A 21,244-nucleotide genomic window follows, 5' to 3' on the forward strand; every position below is an offset into this window, starting at 1 on the left:
TTGTACCATTTTTACGTGCATTAGCTATTTCTGCGTTTATTGCCCTTCCCACCACAATTTCATTACTTGGTGGCCTATAGACCACACCTAACAGTGACTTCTTCTCCCTGCCATTCTTAATTTTCACCCAAATGGATTCAACGTTTTGTTCAGTAGAACCTATATCATCTCTCACTACCACCCTGATATCATCCTTAAAAATCAGAGCAACACCATCTCCCTTATGTTCCTGTCTGTCCTTCCGAACAGTTTGATACCCCTGGATATTTAACTCCCAGTGATGACCATTCTGTAACCATGTCTCTGAAATGGCCACTAAATCATACCCATTTGCCATGATGAGCACCATGAACTCATCCACCTTGTTTCGAATGCTCCAAGCATTCAGATAAAGTGCCCTTATGCCAGTTTTTGCACCTTCTATTTGGGCCCCATTACCTCCATTACTAACAGCTCTTGAGTTCTCCTTCCCTTTAACTTTTTTTCCTAATTTTCTATGGAGTTGAAGCTTCCTTGTTGCCTGCTATCCTGCTGCTTTGCCTTACGTTAATTGTTATTCTCCCTGTACAGTCACTTCTACCTTTCCCCCTACTTACTAGTTTAAAGTCCTATTAACCACCCTATTAACCCTTTTCACCAGAACACTGGACAGGGCCCTGATCAGGTGGAGTCCATCCCAGCGGTATAAATCCCTCCCTCCCAGAACTGATGCCAGTGCTCCATGAAAAGGAAACTCTCTTTCCCACACCACTGTTTTAGCCATGTCTACTTCTCTTATCCTTGCCTCCCTATGCCAATTTGTACATGGGTCAGGCAGCAACCCAGAGATTATGACTCTTGAAGACCTGTTTTTTAGTTTTGTTCCTAGCTTCTCATAATCCTGAAACAACAGGTCTTTTTTCCTAGTCCTGCCTACATTTTTGGTACCTACGTGGACCACAACAACTAGATCCTCCCCCGCCCTCTCTCGTGTCCTCTCAAACCAGTCAGAGATCTTTCGCAACCTGGCACCGGGCAGGCAACACACCATGTGCGATTCTCTATCCTGCACGCAAAGGATTCTATCTGTCCCCTGATGATGGAATCCTCTACAACTACAATCTGCCTTTTGGCTTCCCCCTCTTGAATGGCCTCCTGAGTGCCATTGTCAGTTGACTCATCCTTTCTGCAGCCCTGTTGCTCAGGAAATGCCAGGTTAAGTCCCACATCTTCAGTGCATGCGTGTGTGACTTTACTTTTCTTTGATCTGAGGTTCAGATTATTAAGAGCTGTGAAAGCTGTTTATGCTATCTCTCAAAAGTACTCAAGTTTAGCACATGAGAATGAAATTATTTTCTGCCTGAAGTGAAATTCCACGGTATTGATAGGCTCTTGAGTGGTCTCTGTATTTCTCTTCTATTAGCACATATGTATCCATGTTCAATCGGTACTGGAGTTTCTCCTGAATCTAATGTACTTGGACACAGACTTAATCCTTGAGTCCAACACTGAGGGACCTGTATAGTTGTGTCTGTCTTCGCCTGAATTATTCTGAGACTAGTGTCCTGGTGAGTTGTCCTAGTAAGTCGTATATCTCGGACTGTAGAGAGGGCTTTAAACAGTGGAGAAGGAGAGTTGATCTAAGAAGAGTTTTGTGAACTTACAGAGGAATGAAAAGGCAATAATACAGGGTCAGAATACATGTAGTGGTAAACAGAGTGTGACAGGATGGGGCAGCTTGTACAAAAATAAGAGTGCACCAATAAATATGGTCAGAGCTGGGAGAAAGTTGACTTAACAAAGGGAAAGGAGGGTTCAGGTGAAGGGCAATTTAGAAATGTAAAGATAAAAGCTCAGACAGTAAAAATGTATATCGATGTGGGGAAAAAAACAAACTATGTGGGACTGGAAGGTCCGAGAGTTTAATGGTAGTCGTCCAACAGAGAGTATAAGAACAGGAAACAGGAGCAGGAATTGGCAAATCTGGTGTTTGGGTCACCTTTGCTGTTCAACAAGGTTATCTTCTACTTCAGCGCTATTTTTCTGCATTCCCATATTCTTTGATCTTTTTAACATTTGGAAGCCTGTCAGTTTCCATCCTCCTCTGGAGCAGAAAGTTCCAAAATTTCATGATCCTCTGAGTGAGGAAATGCTTCCTGAGCTCAGTCCTTAAATGAGAGCCAAATGCTAGAAAATGAGATTAAAATAGATCGATGATTGATGATCGGTGTAGACATGATATGTACCCGGCCCTGTTCAGGTGGAGTCCATCCCAGCGGTATAGATCCCTCCCGTCCCAGAACTGATGCCAGTGTAGACATGATAAACCTACCCCTTATTCTGAGACTAGCTCCATAACTAGGGACAAATTAATTTTACATTCAGTAGTGGGACATGGGTGTCACTGGCTGGCCAGCATTTATTGCCTGTCCCTAGTTGTCCTTGAGATGGTGATGGTGAGCTATCTTTTTGAACAGCCAAAGTCCATGTGCTCTGGCTTGACCCACAGTCAAGGGAATGAATTTCAAGATTTTGCCCTAGGAATACTGAAGGAAATATTTCTACGTTAGGATTATGCGTGGCTTGGAGGGGAATTTGCAGATAGTGGTGTTGCCATGTATCTGCTGCCCTTGTCTTTCTAGGTGGAAGTGGTCATGTGTTGGGAAGATACTGTGTTGAGATCTTTGGTAAAATTCTGCCGTGTGGCTTGTAGATTGTACACACTGCTGCTCTTGTGCATTAGTGAAGGAGGGAGAGGATGCTTGTGGAATGTGGTGTCAGTCAAGCGGCCTGGGTGGTGTTATGATTCTTGAGTTTTGTTGCTGCTGCACATCTGAATTACACCTTGTAGATGGTAAACATGCTTTGAGGAGTCAGGAGGTGAGTTGCTGACTGCAGTATTCCTAGGCTCTGACTTGCTTTTGAAGCCACTATGTTTGTCTGGTAAGTCCAACTGACCTCTGATGTTACCCCTAAGATGTTGATATTGGAGGGTTTAGTGATAGTGACACCATTGAATATAAAGGGGCAGTGGTTAGATTGCCTCATATTGGAGATGGTCATTGCCTGGCTTTTGAGTGGTATGAATATTACTGCTATTTGACAGCCCAAGCCTGGATACCGTCCAGATCTTGTTGCATTTGAGTATGGATTGCTTCAGTACCTGAGGAGTCACGAATGGTGCACAACATTGTGCTGTCATCAGCGAACATCCCCACTTCTGATCTTATCATAGAGGGAAAGATCATTGATGAAACAGCTGAAGATGGTTGGGGCTAAGACACTATACTGAGGAACCACAGCCAAGACGTCCTGGAGCTGAGATGATTGATCTCCAACGATCCCAACCATCTTCCTCAGTGCTAGGTATGACTCAAACCAGCGGAGAGTTTGTCTCCGGATACCCATTTATTCCACCTTTCAGACAGGGAAACATCCTTCCTACATCTACCCTTATAAAAGTTCACATGTTTGAGTGATTAAATCTCGTTCTTCCAAACTCCAGAGACTGAGAGCTCAGTCTATTTAATCGTTCCTCATAGGCTAATTTTTCAATCCCATGAATTAATTTAGTGAATGTTCTCTCTGACAAGTATATATTTCCATAGGTAAGGGAACCAGAACTGCACACAAGACTCAAGGTGTTGTCTCACTAAGGGACTCTAAGATTCTGTGATTGTATAAATTTGCAACAGGCATCTTTATGCCTGTACTCAAATTCCTTTTAAATAAATACCACATTGCTATGCTATGAACCTACATATTAACTTTTTTTCACTCAAAAACAAGGACATTCAGGATCCCTTGATGTTCAGCACTTCCCAGCCTATTCCATTTAAGAAATGCTCTGTTTCCCTACCAAAGGGTACAAAAACTAATATTTCTGTACATTGTATTCCAGCTGCCAAATTCAGCCTCTCCAAATTTCACTGGACTGTTTTTGCATCATGCTTACGAATCTCACTGCCTCCTTTTTTTTTTCTGTCATCTGTAAACTTAGAAGTACATTCAATTCTGAAGACTGCAAAAAGTCATTGAGTTTTTACAGCACAGAAGAGGGCCCTTCGGCATATCATGTCTACACTGATCATCAATCATTTATCTATTTTAATCTCATTTTCTAGCATTTGGCCCGTGGCCCTGTATGCTATGGTGATTCAAGTGCTCATCTAATTAATTCTTAAATGTCTTTCTTAAAATGGGTAGGCAGCGAACTCTAGAGACCCACCATCTTCCAGCTGAACAATCCTTTCCTCAAACCTACACTAAACCCCCTGCTCATTAACATATGGCTGTGGCCCCTGCTTAATACCCCTTCTACCAAGGGCTAACGTTGCTCTCTATCTACCTCCCTCTGTCCATGAGAACTATGATTACCTTAATCAAATGCCCCCTCAACATTCATTCTTCTAAGGAAAATAACACCGGACCATCTAGTGTTATAGACCAGATTAGACCTCCTAAAAATATATTAAGAAGGTACCTTAGACCCTAATTTTTTTAATCTGGAAGGTAAATGTCAGGTGCTGTGTTCCAGATGCAATTTGACATTAAGCAAATTGCAATTTATTCAAACACTATATTTAAAATACAGTTAGAGAAAGAAGAACTTGGAATAACTTAATTCTATGGGAAATCTTAACAGAACTATTACTAATTAACTGTTCCAATATAGCAACATCCCTTCAACATACCCTTGGCAAATGGCAAATTCAGAAAGGAGATTTGGTCTGACATGCACTCCAGCAGCCTAAGAAGAGAACCCCCAGCTGTTGGCTATAATCGACAGAAGGAAAAGTAGTTTCCACTTCTCAAGATCCCAACAGCAACAGCTGCCAAAAATCTCTTGTTTGACCATACCCATTCAGGCTGCTTCAATTGTTCCAGCTTTTTAAAACATAAAACACCCAACATTTCACAAGTTGTTTATCTTCTAATAATAGATAGCTTGACACCTGTTCTACAGCCTTTCTCTTTTTTAAGAAAAGGATGAAATAACCTCTTAAAGCCACAGCATTGTCAGGCTGGTATCTCTTCATAGCTGAATTGCTACAGTCCAGGCAACATCCTGGTGAATTGTTTTTGCACCCTTTCCAATGCAGTCATATCCTCCTATAGTGTGGTGACAAGAACTACAGTCCTTTAGCTCTGGCTTAACCAACATCATGTAAACATCATGAGTGGCATGGTGGCTTAGTGGTCAACACTGCAGCCTCACAGCGCCAGGGACCCGGGATTGATTCCAGCCTTGGGTAACTGTCTCTGTGGAGTTTGCATATTCTCCCCGTGTCTGTGTGTGTTTCCTCCCACAGTCCAAAGATGTGCAGGTTAGGCGGATCGGCCATGCTGAATTGCCCTTACTGTTGAGGGGTGTGTGAGTTATAGGGGGATTGGCCTGGGTGGGATGCTCCAAGGGGCAGTGTGGACTTGTTGGGCCGAAGGGCCTGTTTCCACACTGTAGGGAATCTAATCTAAAAATGTACCATTAAGTTTCTTGCTCGTATGTTCAATGTCTTCATTAATAAAGGCAAGTATCCCATATACCACCTTTATCACTTTATCTACCTGACTTGCTGCCTTCAAAGTTCTATGGACATGCTCAGCAAGGTCCCTCTGATTTTGTCAGCACACACTTTGATCTTCCAAGACATTATTCCTCAATAACATTCTAGCACTTTCCCAATGACTGATACCAGATTAAGTGTCCTGTTTCCTCCACTTTCTTCAAAGGCATTGTCAAACTCACAAATGTTAAATCTGTTGGGAATGTTGCAGAATCTAGGCACTTTTTGAACATTCTAACCACTGCATCCGCTATTTTGAAGCTGCCACTTTTAGATCCTGAGGGTGCCAGCCTGGCCTGTGTCTTCCACTCTCCCCCCTTCACCCATCCCACCCAAAGAAAATGCCCACCACAATCCCACCCCAGAGCCCAGACCCAAGGCCATGTTGTGAACACGTGCATTATCTCTATGTGTTGGTAGATGCAGCCCTGTTCCAAGAGTGTAGGCTCACCCCATTGTGAGGTAATGAGGGGAGGAGATACTGCTCCCTGGGGTTTGGTACAGGCTGGAACCTCTAATATAGTGACCAGAACTTCACACAGTACTGCAGTTGTGGTATAACTATCATTATATACAATACTGTAATAACCTTCATATTGTTATGTTCAGTGTCTTGACTAATAAAAGCAAATGCTATGCTTGCTACTGTAATAGTAACGGATTTTGATTTCCCAGATGTAACTTCAGGCTGTCATAGTGTTAAAGCTTTGGTTGGGGAAGAATTTGTAAAGTGTGTTCAAGAAAACTTTCTCAATCAAATTTGTAGATGCTCCTGCTATAGAAGAGGCAAAATTCAACTTCCTCTTGGGCAATAATACAGGGCAAGTGACTGAAGTGTTAGAGGGTGAGCAGTTTGGGACCAGTGAACATAATTCTATTAGTTTTAAAGTAGTTGTGGAAAAGGATGGTCATGATCCACAACTTAAATTGGGGCAAGACCAATTTTTGATGGTATTAGATAGGAACTTTCAAAAGTTGATTGGGGGGAGGGTGTTAAGGGATGTCTGGCAAGTGGGAGCCTTGAGATACCAAGTTCAGGGCCAGCATTTTCCTGTTAGTATGAAGGGCATAGCTGACATTAGTAGGGAACACTGGATGACTACAGACATTGAGGTCAAGTAAAAGAAGGAGGCATATGTCAGGTATGGACAGCTGGAATCGAGTGAATACGTTGAAGAGTGTAGAGGGTATACGAGTACACTTACGTGGGAAATCAGAAGGGTAAAATGGGAGAATGAAATAGTTTGGCAGAAAAGGTTAAGGAAAATCCAAAGAGATTCTACAAGTATAATACAAGTGAAGGAGTAACTAGGGAAAAAAGAGAACCGCTTAAAGACCAACGAGGCGGAACCATAGGAGACAGGTGAGATCCTGAACAAATATTGTGTGTCAGTTTTTACTGTGGAGAAAGCTATGGAATTCAGAGAAGTCAATAGATTAGATTCCCTACAGTGTGGAAACAGGCCCTTCGGCTCAACAAGTCCACACCACCCCTTGAACATCTTACCCAGACCCATCCCCCTATAACACACACACCCCTGAACACTACGGGCAATTTAGCATGGCCAATCCACCTAGTGTGCACATCTTTGGACTGTGGGAGGAAACTGGAGCACCCGGAGGAAACCCACGCAGACACAGGGAGAATGTGCAAACTCCACACAGACAGTTGCCCGAGGCTGGAATTGAACCTGGGTCCCTCGCGCTGTGAGGCTGCAGTGCTAACCACTGAGCCACCATGCCGCCCTTATGTCTTGAGTCCACGTTAGAGAAGAGGAGGTGGTAGAGGAATTAAAAGTGATAAAGTTAGATAAATCCCCAAGACCTGATCAAACGTATCCCATGGAAGGGAAGAAATTGCCGGGCCCCTAGCAGAGATATTTGGATCGTCGACAGCTATTGAGATGCCAGACAACTGGAGCAAGGCTAGTATTATGCCATTACTTAAGAAAGGCTGCAAGGAAATGCCAGGGAACTACAGACCAATGAACCTAACATTAGTAGTGAGTAAATTATTGGAGACAATTCTAAGAGACAGGATCTACATGCATTTGGAAAGAAAAAGACTGATTAGGGAGAGTCAGCAGTGCTTTGTGCATGAGAAATTGTCTCTCTCAAATTTGCTTGAGGTTTTTGAAGAGGTGACCAAGAATATAGCTGAAGACAATGTGGTAGACATGTCTTCATGGATTTTAGCGAGGCCTTCAATAAGGTTCTGCATGGTAGATTCAATAGATCACTTAGGACCCAGGGAGAGCCAGCTGACTGGATACAAAATTGGCTTGACATGGGACACAGAGAGTGGTGGTAATGGGTTATTGTTCAGACTGAAGACCTGTGACCAGCGGTGTGCTACAAGAGTTAGCGCTGGATCTTCTGTTGTTCACCATTCATATAAACAGTTTGAATGAGAATATAGGAGGCATGGTTAGTAAGTTTGCAGATGACACCAAAATTAGTGGCATACATAGAACATAGAGCAATACAGCACAGTACAAGCCCTTCGGCCCACGATGTTGTGTATAGTAGACATTGCAAAAGGCTATCTATTGAAGAGTACAATGGGATCGTGAACAACTGGGCCAGTGGACAGAGGAGTGGCGGATGAAGTTTACTTCAGATAAATATGAGATGTTGCATTTTGGTAAGACAAACAAGGTAGGACTTATAGGGCCCTGGGGAGTGTTGACTAACAGAGAGACTTTGGGGTGCAGGTACGAAGTTCCTTGAAAGTGGTTTCACAGTTAGACAGTGTGGTGAAGAAGGCGTTTGGCACGCTTGCCTTCATCAGTCAATGAGTACAGGAATCCGGACATCATGTTACAACCGTACAAAGACATTGGTAACGCCACACTTGGCATACTGCGTACAATTCTGATCGTCCTGCTAAAGGAAGAATGTTACTAAACTGGAAAGGGTGTAAAAAAGATTTACAAGGATATGACCAAGACTGGAAGGTTTGAGTTATGGGGAGAGGCTGGATAGGCTAGGATTTTGTTTTCTATGGTGTGTAAGAGACTAAGGGGTGACTGTATACAAGTTTTTAAAATCAAGAGGGACGTAGATAAGGTTGATAGTCAAAGTATTTTTCCCAGGGTAATGGAGTCCAAAACTAGAAGGCATAGGTTTAAGGTGAGAGGGGAAAGATTTAAAAGGGACCTGAGGAGCGCCTTCTACACGCAAAGGGTGGTGCATGTATGGAACAAGCTGCCAGACAAAGAAGTTGCCAGGCCCCTAGCAGAGATATTTGGGTCATCAACAGCTGTTAAGATGTGCCAGACAACTGGAGCAGGGCTAATACTATACCATTTTTAAAGAAAGGAGCTGGGTACAAGCTGGGACCTCTGCGGTTCTTTGTCACCATAAATGATTTGAAGGAAAATGTAGCTGGTCTAATTAGTAAATTTGCGGATGATACAAAGATTGGTGGATTTGCAGATAGTCAGAGGATACAGCAGGATATAGATTATTTGGAGGTATGGGCAGAAAAATGGCAGAGTTTAATCCAGACAAATGTGAGGTGTTGCATTTTGGAGGCCAAGGACAGGTGGAAATTACGCAGTGAATGGCAGAACTCTTATCATATTGATCGGGGTGTGCAGGCCTGTAGATCACTGAAGGTGGCAGCACAGGTAGATACAGTAGTAAAAAACACTTATGGCATGCTTACCTTTATTGGAAGGGACATTGATTATAAGGATAGACAAGTTATGCTGCAGCTTTATAGAACTTTAGTTGGAACATGTTTGGAATATTGCATACAGTCCTGCTCACCACACTACTAGAACGATGTGAATGCTTTGGAGAGGGTACAGAAAAGGTTCACCAGGATGTTGTCTGATATGGGGGATTTTAGTGATGACGAAAGGTTAGCTTGACTGTTTGTTTTCACTGGAACACAGGAGATTGAGTGGTGACCTGATTGAATTTTATAAGATTGTGAACGGCATCAAGTGGAAATTATGAAACTTTTCCTGGGGTGGAGTTATCCATTACTTGGGGACACAGTTCAAGGTGAGAGAGGAAGTTTGAAAGAGAGGTGTGAGGCACATTTTTCATACAAAGTGAGTGTCTGGAATGCATCCCCAGAGGAGGTGGTGGAAGCAGACATAATAGCAGCATTCAAGAAGCACTTGGACGAATACACGAATAGGAACGGAGTAGAGGGAAATGGATCCTGTATGTGTTTTTAGTCTGGAAGGGAAAAATGTGTCAACGCAGCTTTGAGGGCCGAAGGATCTGCTCCTGTGCTGTATTATTCTTCGTTCTGCAACATTTAAAAGACATTTGGACAGGTACATGGATAGGAAAATTTTGGAGAGATGTAGGCCAAATGCAGGCAAATGAGACCAGTTTGGTTTAACCAACTTGGCCAGCATGTTTCCATGCTATAATAATCTATGACTGTCCTGCTGCATTCAAGGATCTATGGACATGCAGACCAATTTTCCTCCAATCTTTTGTACTTCCTAGGGTCCTACCATTCAGCATGTACTAACTCCCTTGCCTTGTTAGTCCTCCCAAAATGCACACCTTTCAGGACGAAATTCCATTTGCCACTGTTCAGCCCATCTGACTAGATAAACACATCTATAATGCCTTGTAGCCTAAGGCTTTCCTCCTCCCTTTTGACCACTCCAGCAGTCTTCATGTTATCTACACATTTACTGATCACATTTTCTATGTTCATTTCTGTATCATTAATGTACATAGCACCAGCAAGGGGCTCCGCGCCAAACCCTGTGCTACACCGCTGGATTCAGGCAGCCAGTCACAAGAAGACTCTCCACCCTCTGCTTCCCATCATTAAGCCAATTTTGAATCTAATTTGGAAAATTGCTCTTAGCTTCTCAACTGATATGTAATGCTAGACCTTATTAAAAGTTACCCTGAATTCCAGCTAGACTCCATCATTGTGCCATTCTGGGGAGGAGATGTGGGGGCAAGTGTAGCACTTGCTGCGGTTGCAGGGGAAAGTGCCGGGTGTGGTGGGGTTGGAGGGGAGTGTGGAGCGGACATGGGACAAGGGTGGGGTGGGAAAAATGTGTTTGGTGGTGGGGTCTGATTGTAGATGGCGGAAGTGTCAGAGGATGAGAATGTGTAAACTCCACACAGTCACCCGAGGTTGGAATTGAACCCAGGTCCCGTGCGCCATGAGACAGCAGTGCGAACCACTTTTCATCATAAGACATTCCAGAGATTGACTTTTTCTTTCACTCTCTCTCTCTCTCTCCACACCCCCAACCACCCCCTCTTCCCAAGCAGCCACTGAATTTACAGCTTCAGTCAATTGTTGTCCATATGAGCCGTCATCAGCGTAGCCTCCAATGTTGTATTTTCCTGCCTGGTATTTAAACTCTGGGGTCCATTGGAATTGGTTACCTCATTTCTGGTTTTTCTGCCCACAAAATTCCCATGACCATTGGGCATCAGAGTGGCACACAAACCTAAGTTAACACTCTGCTAACTGCAAACTCAGACCAAAGACTCCTTACCCATGATGAACAGAACCAACGTGATATACAAGATCCTATGTAAAGAATCTGACAAATATTACATTGGACAGACAGGAAGGAAGCTGGCCACAAGAATACATGAACACCAACTAGTAACAAAAAGACATGACCAGTACTCACTCATCTCCATTCACATGGAGAACCACCAGTTCGATTTGGCCAACGTCGGGATCCTAGGACAAGCCAAACAGAGACAAGCATGGGAATTTCTAGAGTCTTGATTCTCCATCAAGAAGGCCATCAACAAATATGTAGAGTTAAGGGGCGGCAGGGTGGCTCAGTGGTTAGCATTGCTGCCTCACAGCGCCAGGAATCCGGGTTCAATTCCACTGTCTGTATGGAATTTGCATATTCTCCCTGTGTCTGTGTGGGTCTCCTCTGGGTGCTCCGGTTTCCTCCCAAATCCAAAGGTATGCAGGTTAGGTTGATTAGCCATGCTACATTTCCCGTAGTGTTCAGGGATATGTAGTTTAGGTTGATTATAGGGGGATGCGTCTGTGTGGGATGCTGTTAGGGTCAGTGTGGACTTGTTGGGCTGAAGGGCCTGTTTCCACACTACAGGGATTCTATTCTATGATTAGACCCTATATATACACCGCTGAGAAGAAAAACTGGAAATGAGGTAACCAGTTCCAACAGACCCCAGAGTTTAAATACCAAGCAGGAAAACACAACAGCACTTCAATGGAGGCTACACTGATGGTGTTACCCTGCAGGTTAATGAAATGTCTATGAACTAATGAACCAGCTCAGCAAGCAAACCAACCACAGCATCCATACTCCAAGCTACAAATCTACTCAAAAACCTTAGATGCCTCAGAGTCTTACACGTTTCAATAAAATTACCTCTCATTCCATTTTTTATAAGAAGGAAACCCTCCATCCCAGGGAATCAAACTAGTAAACCTTCTCTAAGCTATCTCCAATCCAATTAAATTCCTCTATAAATGAAGAGGCCAAACATGCTCTGTACTTTAGGTATGGTCTGAACAACCCACTCCATAACTGCAGCAAGACTTTCCCACTTCATTATTTTCTCCTCCTTTTAATAAAGGCTAACAAACACTGTACTTTGTTAACCATTTGCTGCCCCTGCATTTCATGCACAAAGACAACCAGATCTATCTTTGTGGCAGCATTCAGTAGTCGCGTTCTTACAAAATATTCTGCTTTTCTTTCCACTAAAGTTTTTGGAATATAAACCACCTGGCAAATCTTTTCCCATTCACTTAATCTAACTATATTCCTTTACAGACTCTTTGTGTTACGCTCGCAACCTTATGTTCAAATTTGGCTACCAGACGCTTAGTCCCTTTGTCCACATCATTACAGATTGTTGATGCCCCAGCACTGTCCCTTATGTGATACATCTCTTAAAAAATAGTCAGTCAAATTTGTTAGACATGATTTCCCCCTGTTAAAGCCATCCTGACTATCTGATTAATCCTTGTGTAGAGATGAATGCTATCCCTCAGTACTTTTTCCAATGCTTTCCCCATAACTGATGCTAGATTCACTGGCCTGTAGTTTCCTGGTATATTCCCACCTTCCTTCTTGAATTATCAGACCTCCAGTCCTCTTGTATCCCCCTGTGAGTAGAGAGGATTAGAAAATTAGTATAAAATCCCTTACCATCTCCTCCCTTGCCTCTCTCAGCTGAGAATACATCAGCAAGGCGTTCGATAAAGTTCCCCACAGTAGGCTATTGTACAAAATGCAGAGGAATGGGATTGTGGGAGATAAAGCAGTTTGGATCGGAAATTGGCTTGCTGAAAGAAGGCAGATGGTGGTAGTTGATGGGAAATGTTCATCCTGGGCCAGCCTGTTAAAATCACTAATACCTCGTCCCTCTCAATGCTAATTAGAGCATAGAACATGACAGCACAGTACAGGCCCTTCGGCCCTCGATGTTGTGCCAACCTGTCATACCGATCTGAAGCCCATCTAACCTACACTATTCCATATACGTCCATCTGCTTGTCGAATGATGAGTTAAATGTACTTAAAGTTGCCGAATCTACTACTGTTGCAGGCAAAGCGTTCCATTCCCTTATTACTCTCTGAGTAAAGAAACTACCTCTAACATCTGTCCTATATCTTTCACCCCTCAATTTAAAGCTATGCCCCCTCGTGCTTGCCGTCACCATCCTAGGAAAAAGGCTCTGCCTATCCACCCTATCTAACCCTCTGATTATTTTATATGTTTCAATTAAGTCACCTCTCAACCTTCTTCTCTCTAATGAAAACAGCCTCAAGCCCCTCAGCCTTTCCTCGTAAGATCTTCCCTCCGTACCAAGCAACATCCTAGTAAATCTCCTCTGCACCCTTCCCAAAGCTTCCACATCCCTCTTACAATGCGGTGACCAGAACTGTACACAATACTCCAAGTGCGGCCACACCAGAGTTTTGTACATCTGCAGCATAACCTCTTGTTTCCGGAACTCGATCCCTCTATTAATAAAAGCTAAATCACTGTATGCCTTCTTAACAGCCCTGTCAACCTGGTTGACAACTTTCAAGGAACTGTGTACGTGGACAATGAGATCTCTCTGCTCATCTACACTACCAAGAATCTTACCATTAGCCCTGTACTTTGCCTTCCGGTTACTCCTACCAAAGTGCATCACCTCACACTTGTCCACATTAAACTCCATTTGCCACCTCTCAGCCCAGCTCTGCAACTTATCTATGTCTCTCTGCAACCTACAGCATCCTTCGTCACTACCCACAACTCCACCCAGTTTCGTCTGCAAATTTACTAACACCCTTCTACGCCCTCATCCAGGACATTTATAAAAATGACAAACAGCAGTGGTCCCAACACTGACCCTTACGGTCCACCACTAGTAACTGGTCTCCAGGATGAACATTTCCCATCAACTACCACCCTCTGCCTTCTTTCAGCAAGCCAATTTCCGATCCAAACTGCTATATCTCGCACAATCCCATTCCTCTGCATTTTGTACAATAGCCTATTGTGGGGAACTTTATCGAACGCCTTGCTGAAATCCATATACACCACATCAACCGGTTTACTCTCATCTACCTGTTTGGTCACCTTCTCAAAGAACTAGGTAAGGTTTGTGAGGCACGACCTACCCTTCACAAAACCGTGCTGACTATCCCTAATCAATTTATTCCTTTCTAGATGATTATAAATCCTATCTCTTATAAGCTTTTCCAACACATTACCAACAACTGAGGCAAGGCTCATTGGTCTATAATTACCAGGGTTGTCTCTACTCCCCTTTTTGAACAGGGGAACCACATTTGCTATCCTCCAGTCGTCTAGCACTATTCCCGTAGACAATGATGAGTTAAAGATTGTTGCCAAAGGCTCGGCAATCTCCTCTCCGGCTTCCCAGAGGATCCTAGGATAAATGCCATCTGGCCCAGGGGACTTATCTATCTTCACCCTCTGTAGGATTTCTAATACCTCTTCCTTGTGAACCTCAACCCCACCTCGTCTAGTAGCCTGTATCTCAGTATTCTCCTCGACAACATTGTTGTTTTCTAGAGTGAATGCTGTTGAAAAAGATTCATTTAGTGCTTCCCCTATCTCCTCTGACTCCACACACAACTTCCCACTATTATCCTTGATTGGGCCTAATCTTACATTTGTCATTCTTTTATTCCTTATATACTTATAGAAAGCCTTAGGGTTTACCCTGATCCTATCCGCCAACAACTTCTCATGTCTCCTCCTGGTTCTTCTGATCTCTCTCTTTAGGTCTTTCCTGGCTACCTTGTAGCCCTCAAGCGCCCTAACTGAGCCTTCACATCTCATCCTAACATAAGCCTTCTTCTTCCTCTTGACCAGAGATTCCACTTCCTTCATAAACCACGGCTTCCGCGCTCTACAGCTTCCTCCCTGCCTGACAGGTACATACTTATCTAGGACACATAGGAGCTTTTCCTTGAATAGGCTCCACATTTCTAATGTGCCCATCCCCTGCAGTTTCCTTCACCATGCTATGCTCCCTAAATCTTGCCTAATCTCATCGTAATTGCCTTTCCCCCAGCTATAACTCTTGCCCAGTGGTATACACCTATCCCTTTCCATCACTAAAGTAAACATATAAAGTAAAACACATTGATTTGGAGCCAATCTACTATCCCCTGAGGAAAAAAAAAACAGGAAATGACATCACCAACCCAAGGAAACCTAACCAGATAAATAGAAAGCGGGACATAACACCAGCACTTCGTCGGAGGCTCACTGATGATGTTACCTAGAATGGTGACGAAACGTCTGAAAACTAACCTTCCAGCTCAGCGAGCAAACTCACATCCAGAACCTCAACCTGAGCTACAAATCTTCTCAAAACTCGCTATCTTTCCCTTAACCCTGTATTCTGCTTTCAAGTTTGTCCTTTCAAAATGAATTACCTCTCACTTTTCAGGGTTAAACCCCATCTGCCACTTCTCAGCCCAGTTCTGCATCTTGTCAATGTCCCTTCGTAACCTAGACTACCAAGCCGTTTCAAAAATCCAGTCTGGTAGCGCAAGAGGCTCCATGCTTGCCGATCAATAGATAGTAGGAACTGCAGATGCTGGAGAATCTGAGATAACAAGGTGTGGAATTGGATGAACACAGCAGGCCAAGCAGCATCATAAGAAAAGGAAAGCTGACGTTTCGGGCCTAGATCCTTCTTCAGAAAATTTTTCCTAAGAAGGGTCTAGGCCAGAAATTTCAGCTTTCCTGCCCCTAAGATACTGCTTGGCCTGCTGTGTTCATCCAGCTTCACACTTTGTTATCTCGGATTCTCCAGCATCTGCAGTTCTCATTATCTCAAGATGTCACGGTGCAGCTTCAGGGCATCATTCTGGAGGAGGGAATTTAGACAAAAGACATCACCCACTTTGGTACCAATGACATAAGTTAGAAGAGAAATGAGATCCTGAAGGCAGATTTCAGGGAATTAGGAAAGAAATTAAGACCTGAAGAGCAGTAATCTCAAGATTACTCCCAATGCCGCATGGAAGTGAGCAGAAGTAGAAAAGTATTGAGTGATTGAATTATGGCTAGAGATGTGGTGTAGGAGGGAGGGTTTTCTGAGGAATTGAGACTGACTCTGGGGTAGGTGGGACCAGTACAAGCTCCTAAATATGAGCCTACAACCCAATGGTCTGTATGTGGACTTTATTAGTTTCAAAATCTCCCCACCGCCCCGATCTCATCCCATGTCCAACCCTCCCTCTCATCCTCACTTCCTTGACCTGACACAACATGTCCATCTTCTCTCCCACCTATCTGCTCCTCCCACCTCACTGACCAACCCCCACCATTGCCTACCTGCACTCGCTATCGCCACCCCACCTATCTTCCCCAGCCCCACCCCTCCTCTCCCTATTTATTTCAGACCCCCCTACTCTTCCCCCATTTCTGAAGAAGGGTTCTGATCCAATACGCTAGCTTTCCTGATCCTCTGGTGCTGCCTGGCCTGCTGCATTCCTCTGGCACCACACTGCGTTATCTCAGACTCCAGCGTCAGCAGTTCTTACTATCTCTGAAAGGAGGTAGAGTTGTACTGCTAATAAGGAATGGGATTAATAAGGGAGAATTTTAGGTTGGAAGAACAATTTATGGAATCTGAGTAGAAATGAGAAACAGAAAGGGTCAGTAGTTGAAGTTCTAGGCCATCAAATAGTAGTGGTAGTGTGGGACATGCTTCTCGCATCTTCTGATTAACAACATGTAGCATGGGCAACATTGTTATCATGAGTAACTTCAGTCTCTGTATAGACTGGAAAAACCAATTGAGAGCTAAAGCTGTGGAAGATAAATTTCTGGAAATTGTTAGTTATGGTTTTCTGGAGCAATATGTTGACGAGGACATGCTATTTTAGCTATCAGATTATGCAATGAGAAAGTGCTGTCTATGCCTTCTGAGGTCCAGTTTACATGTATGTGCATCTCTGCAGCAGAGGGTACCAGGACCTGGCACTGCTTAGCCGTCATTAACCTTTCCAGGGAGCAGCCAGACAATTACGTGAATTGTTGCACTACTGCAGGTTCTGGGCAATGAAAGCCATTGCATTCCACATACCTTTTTGCTGTTCCTGTTCCTTCCTGTGCATTCTGAAAAAATACTCTGATTATCAACACCACAGGCTACTCTCCTGCTTGGGGCTGGGCAGATGCCTGGTCTCTGGTAGTTCTCCAAGTGCCAATGGCAGGAGCCATTTCTTTGTCAGTCAGCTTCTGGAGCAGTCATGGCATGGTGCTCACCAGACTGTGGTTCCACACTATCTAATGCTCATGTTCTCACTGAAGTGTTAGTATCGGAGCTACTGCTAGAAAGAGGCACATTCCTGCAGGCAATTGCTTCAAGCATTGGATCTTAAGATTGAAGGTATAGAGACAGAGGAATAGGGAAACCAGGTGAGTCCCCTAGATGCCCCTTTCTTGCAAGGAGACAGGACAGTGCCAGGAGGCACCCAGCTGTAGGTCGGATTACACAGTGGCTCCTCAGATGCCTCCATTCTTGAAAATTCACAGGTGATGGGCCGTCCACTGTGACTTTGCCTGTCCTTTCCAACTCTTGGAAATCCAAGCCAGGAGGCCAGATGCTTATTATGTTTGGTGTATTCAGACACAAATACCTTTACGGTTGCCTGTCCAAACTTGCAGGGCTAATTGCTGAGCATACTCCCTTCACCCCAGCTGTCGAAACAGGGATTATACTGAGATATAGTCAGAGGGAGAAAGAGAGGAAGAAGGAAATTTGTTGAGGACTCTTTGGCAGCACGAATAATATTGCACTATACTTCAGTTCTCACGTTTGTATAAATGTCGTTGTTTGCCTCTACATCTATTTGTTTGAGCGCCTGGGGAATGGGCAGGAGACTGCCTTGCTGATGCTTTCTCTGAGGCCTTGGTAAAATTCAGTGATGAAACATCTGATGGAGCCAGCTGTTTCTCTGTGAGGTGGTGGATGTCTTGATGGTACCTGCAAGGCGAGACAGAATGTATCATGGCCTATGGTTAGAAGTGGTATGTAATGAATGAGACTGACTGCGCAATTACAGGGAAGGATGGCGTGGAATGAAGAATGCCACTTACTTGATTGTTGGGAAATAGATGTCTCTGCAGCCCTACAAGAGTTATTCTAGCCTTCACCTGCAAGGACAGGGTACTCTTTTCATAGGAGCTGGGGAGTCAAATGTTTGGCACTTCTCCTTCACCTGTCTTTTGGAGGATATCTGGTGGGTGACGACTTGTTCCCAGATGGGTGTGCAGTAAAATGGGGATAGAATTGGTCAGATAGAGGATTGCCCTGGGACGTTAATGAGGTGTGTTTGGTAAGATAAGGAGAGTAATCTCACTGGGCCTTGTGGCAAGGATCTCTCCAAAAATTTGATGCAACTCGCATTTAGCCGAAAAAACATAAGATTTAGACCAAAGACTCAGTGCAAGAAGTCCAACTGTGACTTAGTAAGGATGTTAAAGGGCATTTGCAATATTTTTTCTTATACAAATATTTTGTGTCTGTTGTCATAGTAGAAGATACAAATTACATAGCAGAGATAAAGGATATCCCAAAGGTTGATAATAGTGAGGAAATTAAGGTTGTTCCTGTCTGCAGGAAAGAAGCTTTGAAAAGACTAAAATCCAACAAATTCCCAGAACCTGCTGGACTACATCATACCATTTTAAAAGAGATAGCTGCTGGGGTAATCAATATCCTGGCTGTGATTTTTCAAAATTCAGTAGATTCTGGAAGACTCTGGTAGGTTCTAGATTGAAGTCAGCAAATTTACCACTGCGTCTAAGAAAAGAGATAAGAAGGCTACATAGAACTACAAACCAATTATCGTGTCGTCAGTCATTAGCAAAGTGCTGGAATCAATGATTAGAATGTCTCAACAATGCACTTAGAAAAGCATAGAATATTTCGAACAAGCCAACATAGTTTTATTTGAAGAAATGTCTTTTTCAACAAATTTATTAGTTTTTTGAAGATGTAATTTGTAGTATACAGTGGAACCAACAGAAGTAGTGTGCTTGGATTTCCAATGCGATGAATTATCGCATCAATTATTCCCACCCTTGTGTCGGCTCTTCTCCTGCTGAAACCCTTACCTTTGTTTCCTACACACTTCATTATGCTCATGCCAATTGTTGGCCTTCCACATTTTGTCTTGAAGTCCTCCATAACTCTGCAATCCGATATCCTTATTCATTTACCCATACATCTGTACTTGCTGATCTACACTAGCTCTCAGTTAAATGACGTTCTGGTTTTTAAATTCTCGTCTGTAGTGATTGGCACAGGGGCCAGGTGGATCTTGTTAACTGTGAGGTCCTTGATTGGGGTTGTTAATCTGGGCCAATCAGGCAGCCCTAGTGGCACATATAAACAGGAGATTCAGACGGTCTCCTCGTCCTAGGGTCTGGCTTAGAGCTGGCTGGTCAGAGCCTATGTACTGTGCACATGTAAGTAAAGGGATGACTTGGTGATGGGATACCGAGCTCTGTGTAGTTATTTCATAATCCTTTGTTTTCAAATCTCTCTTCATATTAACCCTGTCTGTCTCTGTAGCCTCCTCCATCCAGACAGTCCCCTGAGATGCGTATGCTCCTCTAATTTAAAGCCTTTAAGCATTCCAAACTTTATCACTCTACTTCCGTTAATGAGGACCAATGCCTTTCAGTTCCCTCTCTCGGCCTCTCTACCTTGCTTTCATTCTTTAACGCACTACTGAAACTCGACCTTTTTTTTGCTTTTCATCATGTCCTGTAACAGCTTCTTTTGTTTTATAATACCTGTGAAGTGCGTGGGGTGTTTTATTATGGTCAAGATGCTACATAAATACAGGTTGTTGCTGTCGTTACAGCTTTAGGTTCAGTGATCCTTCAAAATACTTTATTTTCTAAGATTCCCTAATTTGTTAGTTAATTTAACAGAAGTTAAGACAAAGAACTATGGATGCTGGAGATCTGGAACAAATAAAAACAGGAGTTGCTAGAGAAACTCCGCATCTGTGGTGAGAAAACAGAATTAACATTTCGAGTTCAGTTTCCCTTTTTTTTAGCTGCTTCTAATTCTGAAAAAGAATCAACGGATTCAACATTAATTCTGTTTTCTCTCCACAGATGGTCTTGCTGAGTTTCTCCAGCAATTTCTACATGCGTTTTTTAATAGAAGTTATTTTATTGTTGACCTGTCTCTACATTATATATTTTGCAATTTTTAAAATTTAGAATCACTCTAATGCTTGAAACGAAGGTGAAATGATAGCTGTGGTGAAACTGGACTTATCTCACTCTGTTTTTATCCAGGAAATCCATGGCTTACAGGGGTCGGGAACTGTTGACTAAACTGAAAGCTGCAGGTGTTGGGGATAGGCCAGTGGTGTGGGTAGCACATAGTATGGGAGGTAAGAACTTTACAAAAACAGTTTCCTTTCTTCCTACTCTATGCCACCTTGAAAAATATTTCTGTACCTGAATGAGGCTCCGACTTAAATCACATCTGAAGTAATAAATTACAAAAGAAGGTCACTTGGCCCATCATACTGTTTGTTTGTTGGACCTTATTCGGGGCGGCTCGGTGACTCAGTGGTTAGCACTGCAGCCTCACAGCACCAGGGGCCAAGGTTCGATTCCAGCCTCGGGCGACTGTCTGTGTGGAGTTTGCACATTCTCCTTGTGTCTGCGTGGGTTTCCTCCGGGTGCTCCAGTTTCCTCCCACAGTCCAAAGATGTGCAGGCTAGGTGGATTGGCCATGCTAAATTGCCGGTAGTGTTCAGGGGTGTGTGGGTTATAGGGGGATGGATCTGGTTGGGATGCTTCAAGGGGCGGTGTGGACTTGTTGGGCCAAAGGGCCTGTTTCCACACTGTAGGGAATCTAATCTTATCAATTAATCCCTTTTCCTTCCTCTTTCCCCTTGGCCCTGTTTAGTTTTTTTCTCCTTTAATTACTTACAAAATTCTCTTCTGAACATCATTCTTGAACATGCTTCTACCACATCATCAGGCAGTGCAGATCACAGCCTCTTCCTGTGTTACTATACTATCATCGCTGTATCACAGAAGTTTGGAAACAAGCCCCTCAACCCAATAAGTCTGCATTGAGTCTCTGAAGAACATCCCTCCTGGACTCACCCCCCTACCCTATCCATGTATTTCCCATGGCTAATCCACCTAACCCACACACCCGTGGACACTATGGGCATTTT

General features: G+C 43.5%; 1 protein-coding gene across 2 annotated transcripts in view; it reads left to right on the plus strand.

Moving 5' to 3' along the window:
* serac1 (serine active site containing 1) overlaps window positions 1-21,244 on the plus strand; it is a 266,772-nt gene that overhangs the window by 170,367 nt on the left and 75,161 nt on the right. For both annotated transcript variants that reach the window (XM_048536593.2, XM_048536595.2), the window contains exon 13: window positions 20,346-20,443. In XM_048536593.2, the coding sequence (XP_048392550.1) occupies window positions 20,346-20,443 (98 nt within the window). The remainder of the gene's footprint in view (window positions 1-20,345; window positions 20,444-21,244) is intronic.

Source organism: Stegostoma tigrinum, chromosome 9, assembly GCF_030684315.1.
Source record: "Stegostoma tigrinum isolate sSteTig4 chromosome 9, sSteTig4.hap1, whole genome shotgun sequence".
NCBI lineage: Eukaryota > Metazoa > Chordata > Chondrichthyes > Orectolobiformes > Stegostomatidae > Stegostoma > Stegostoma tigrinum.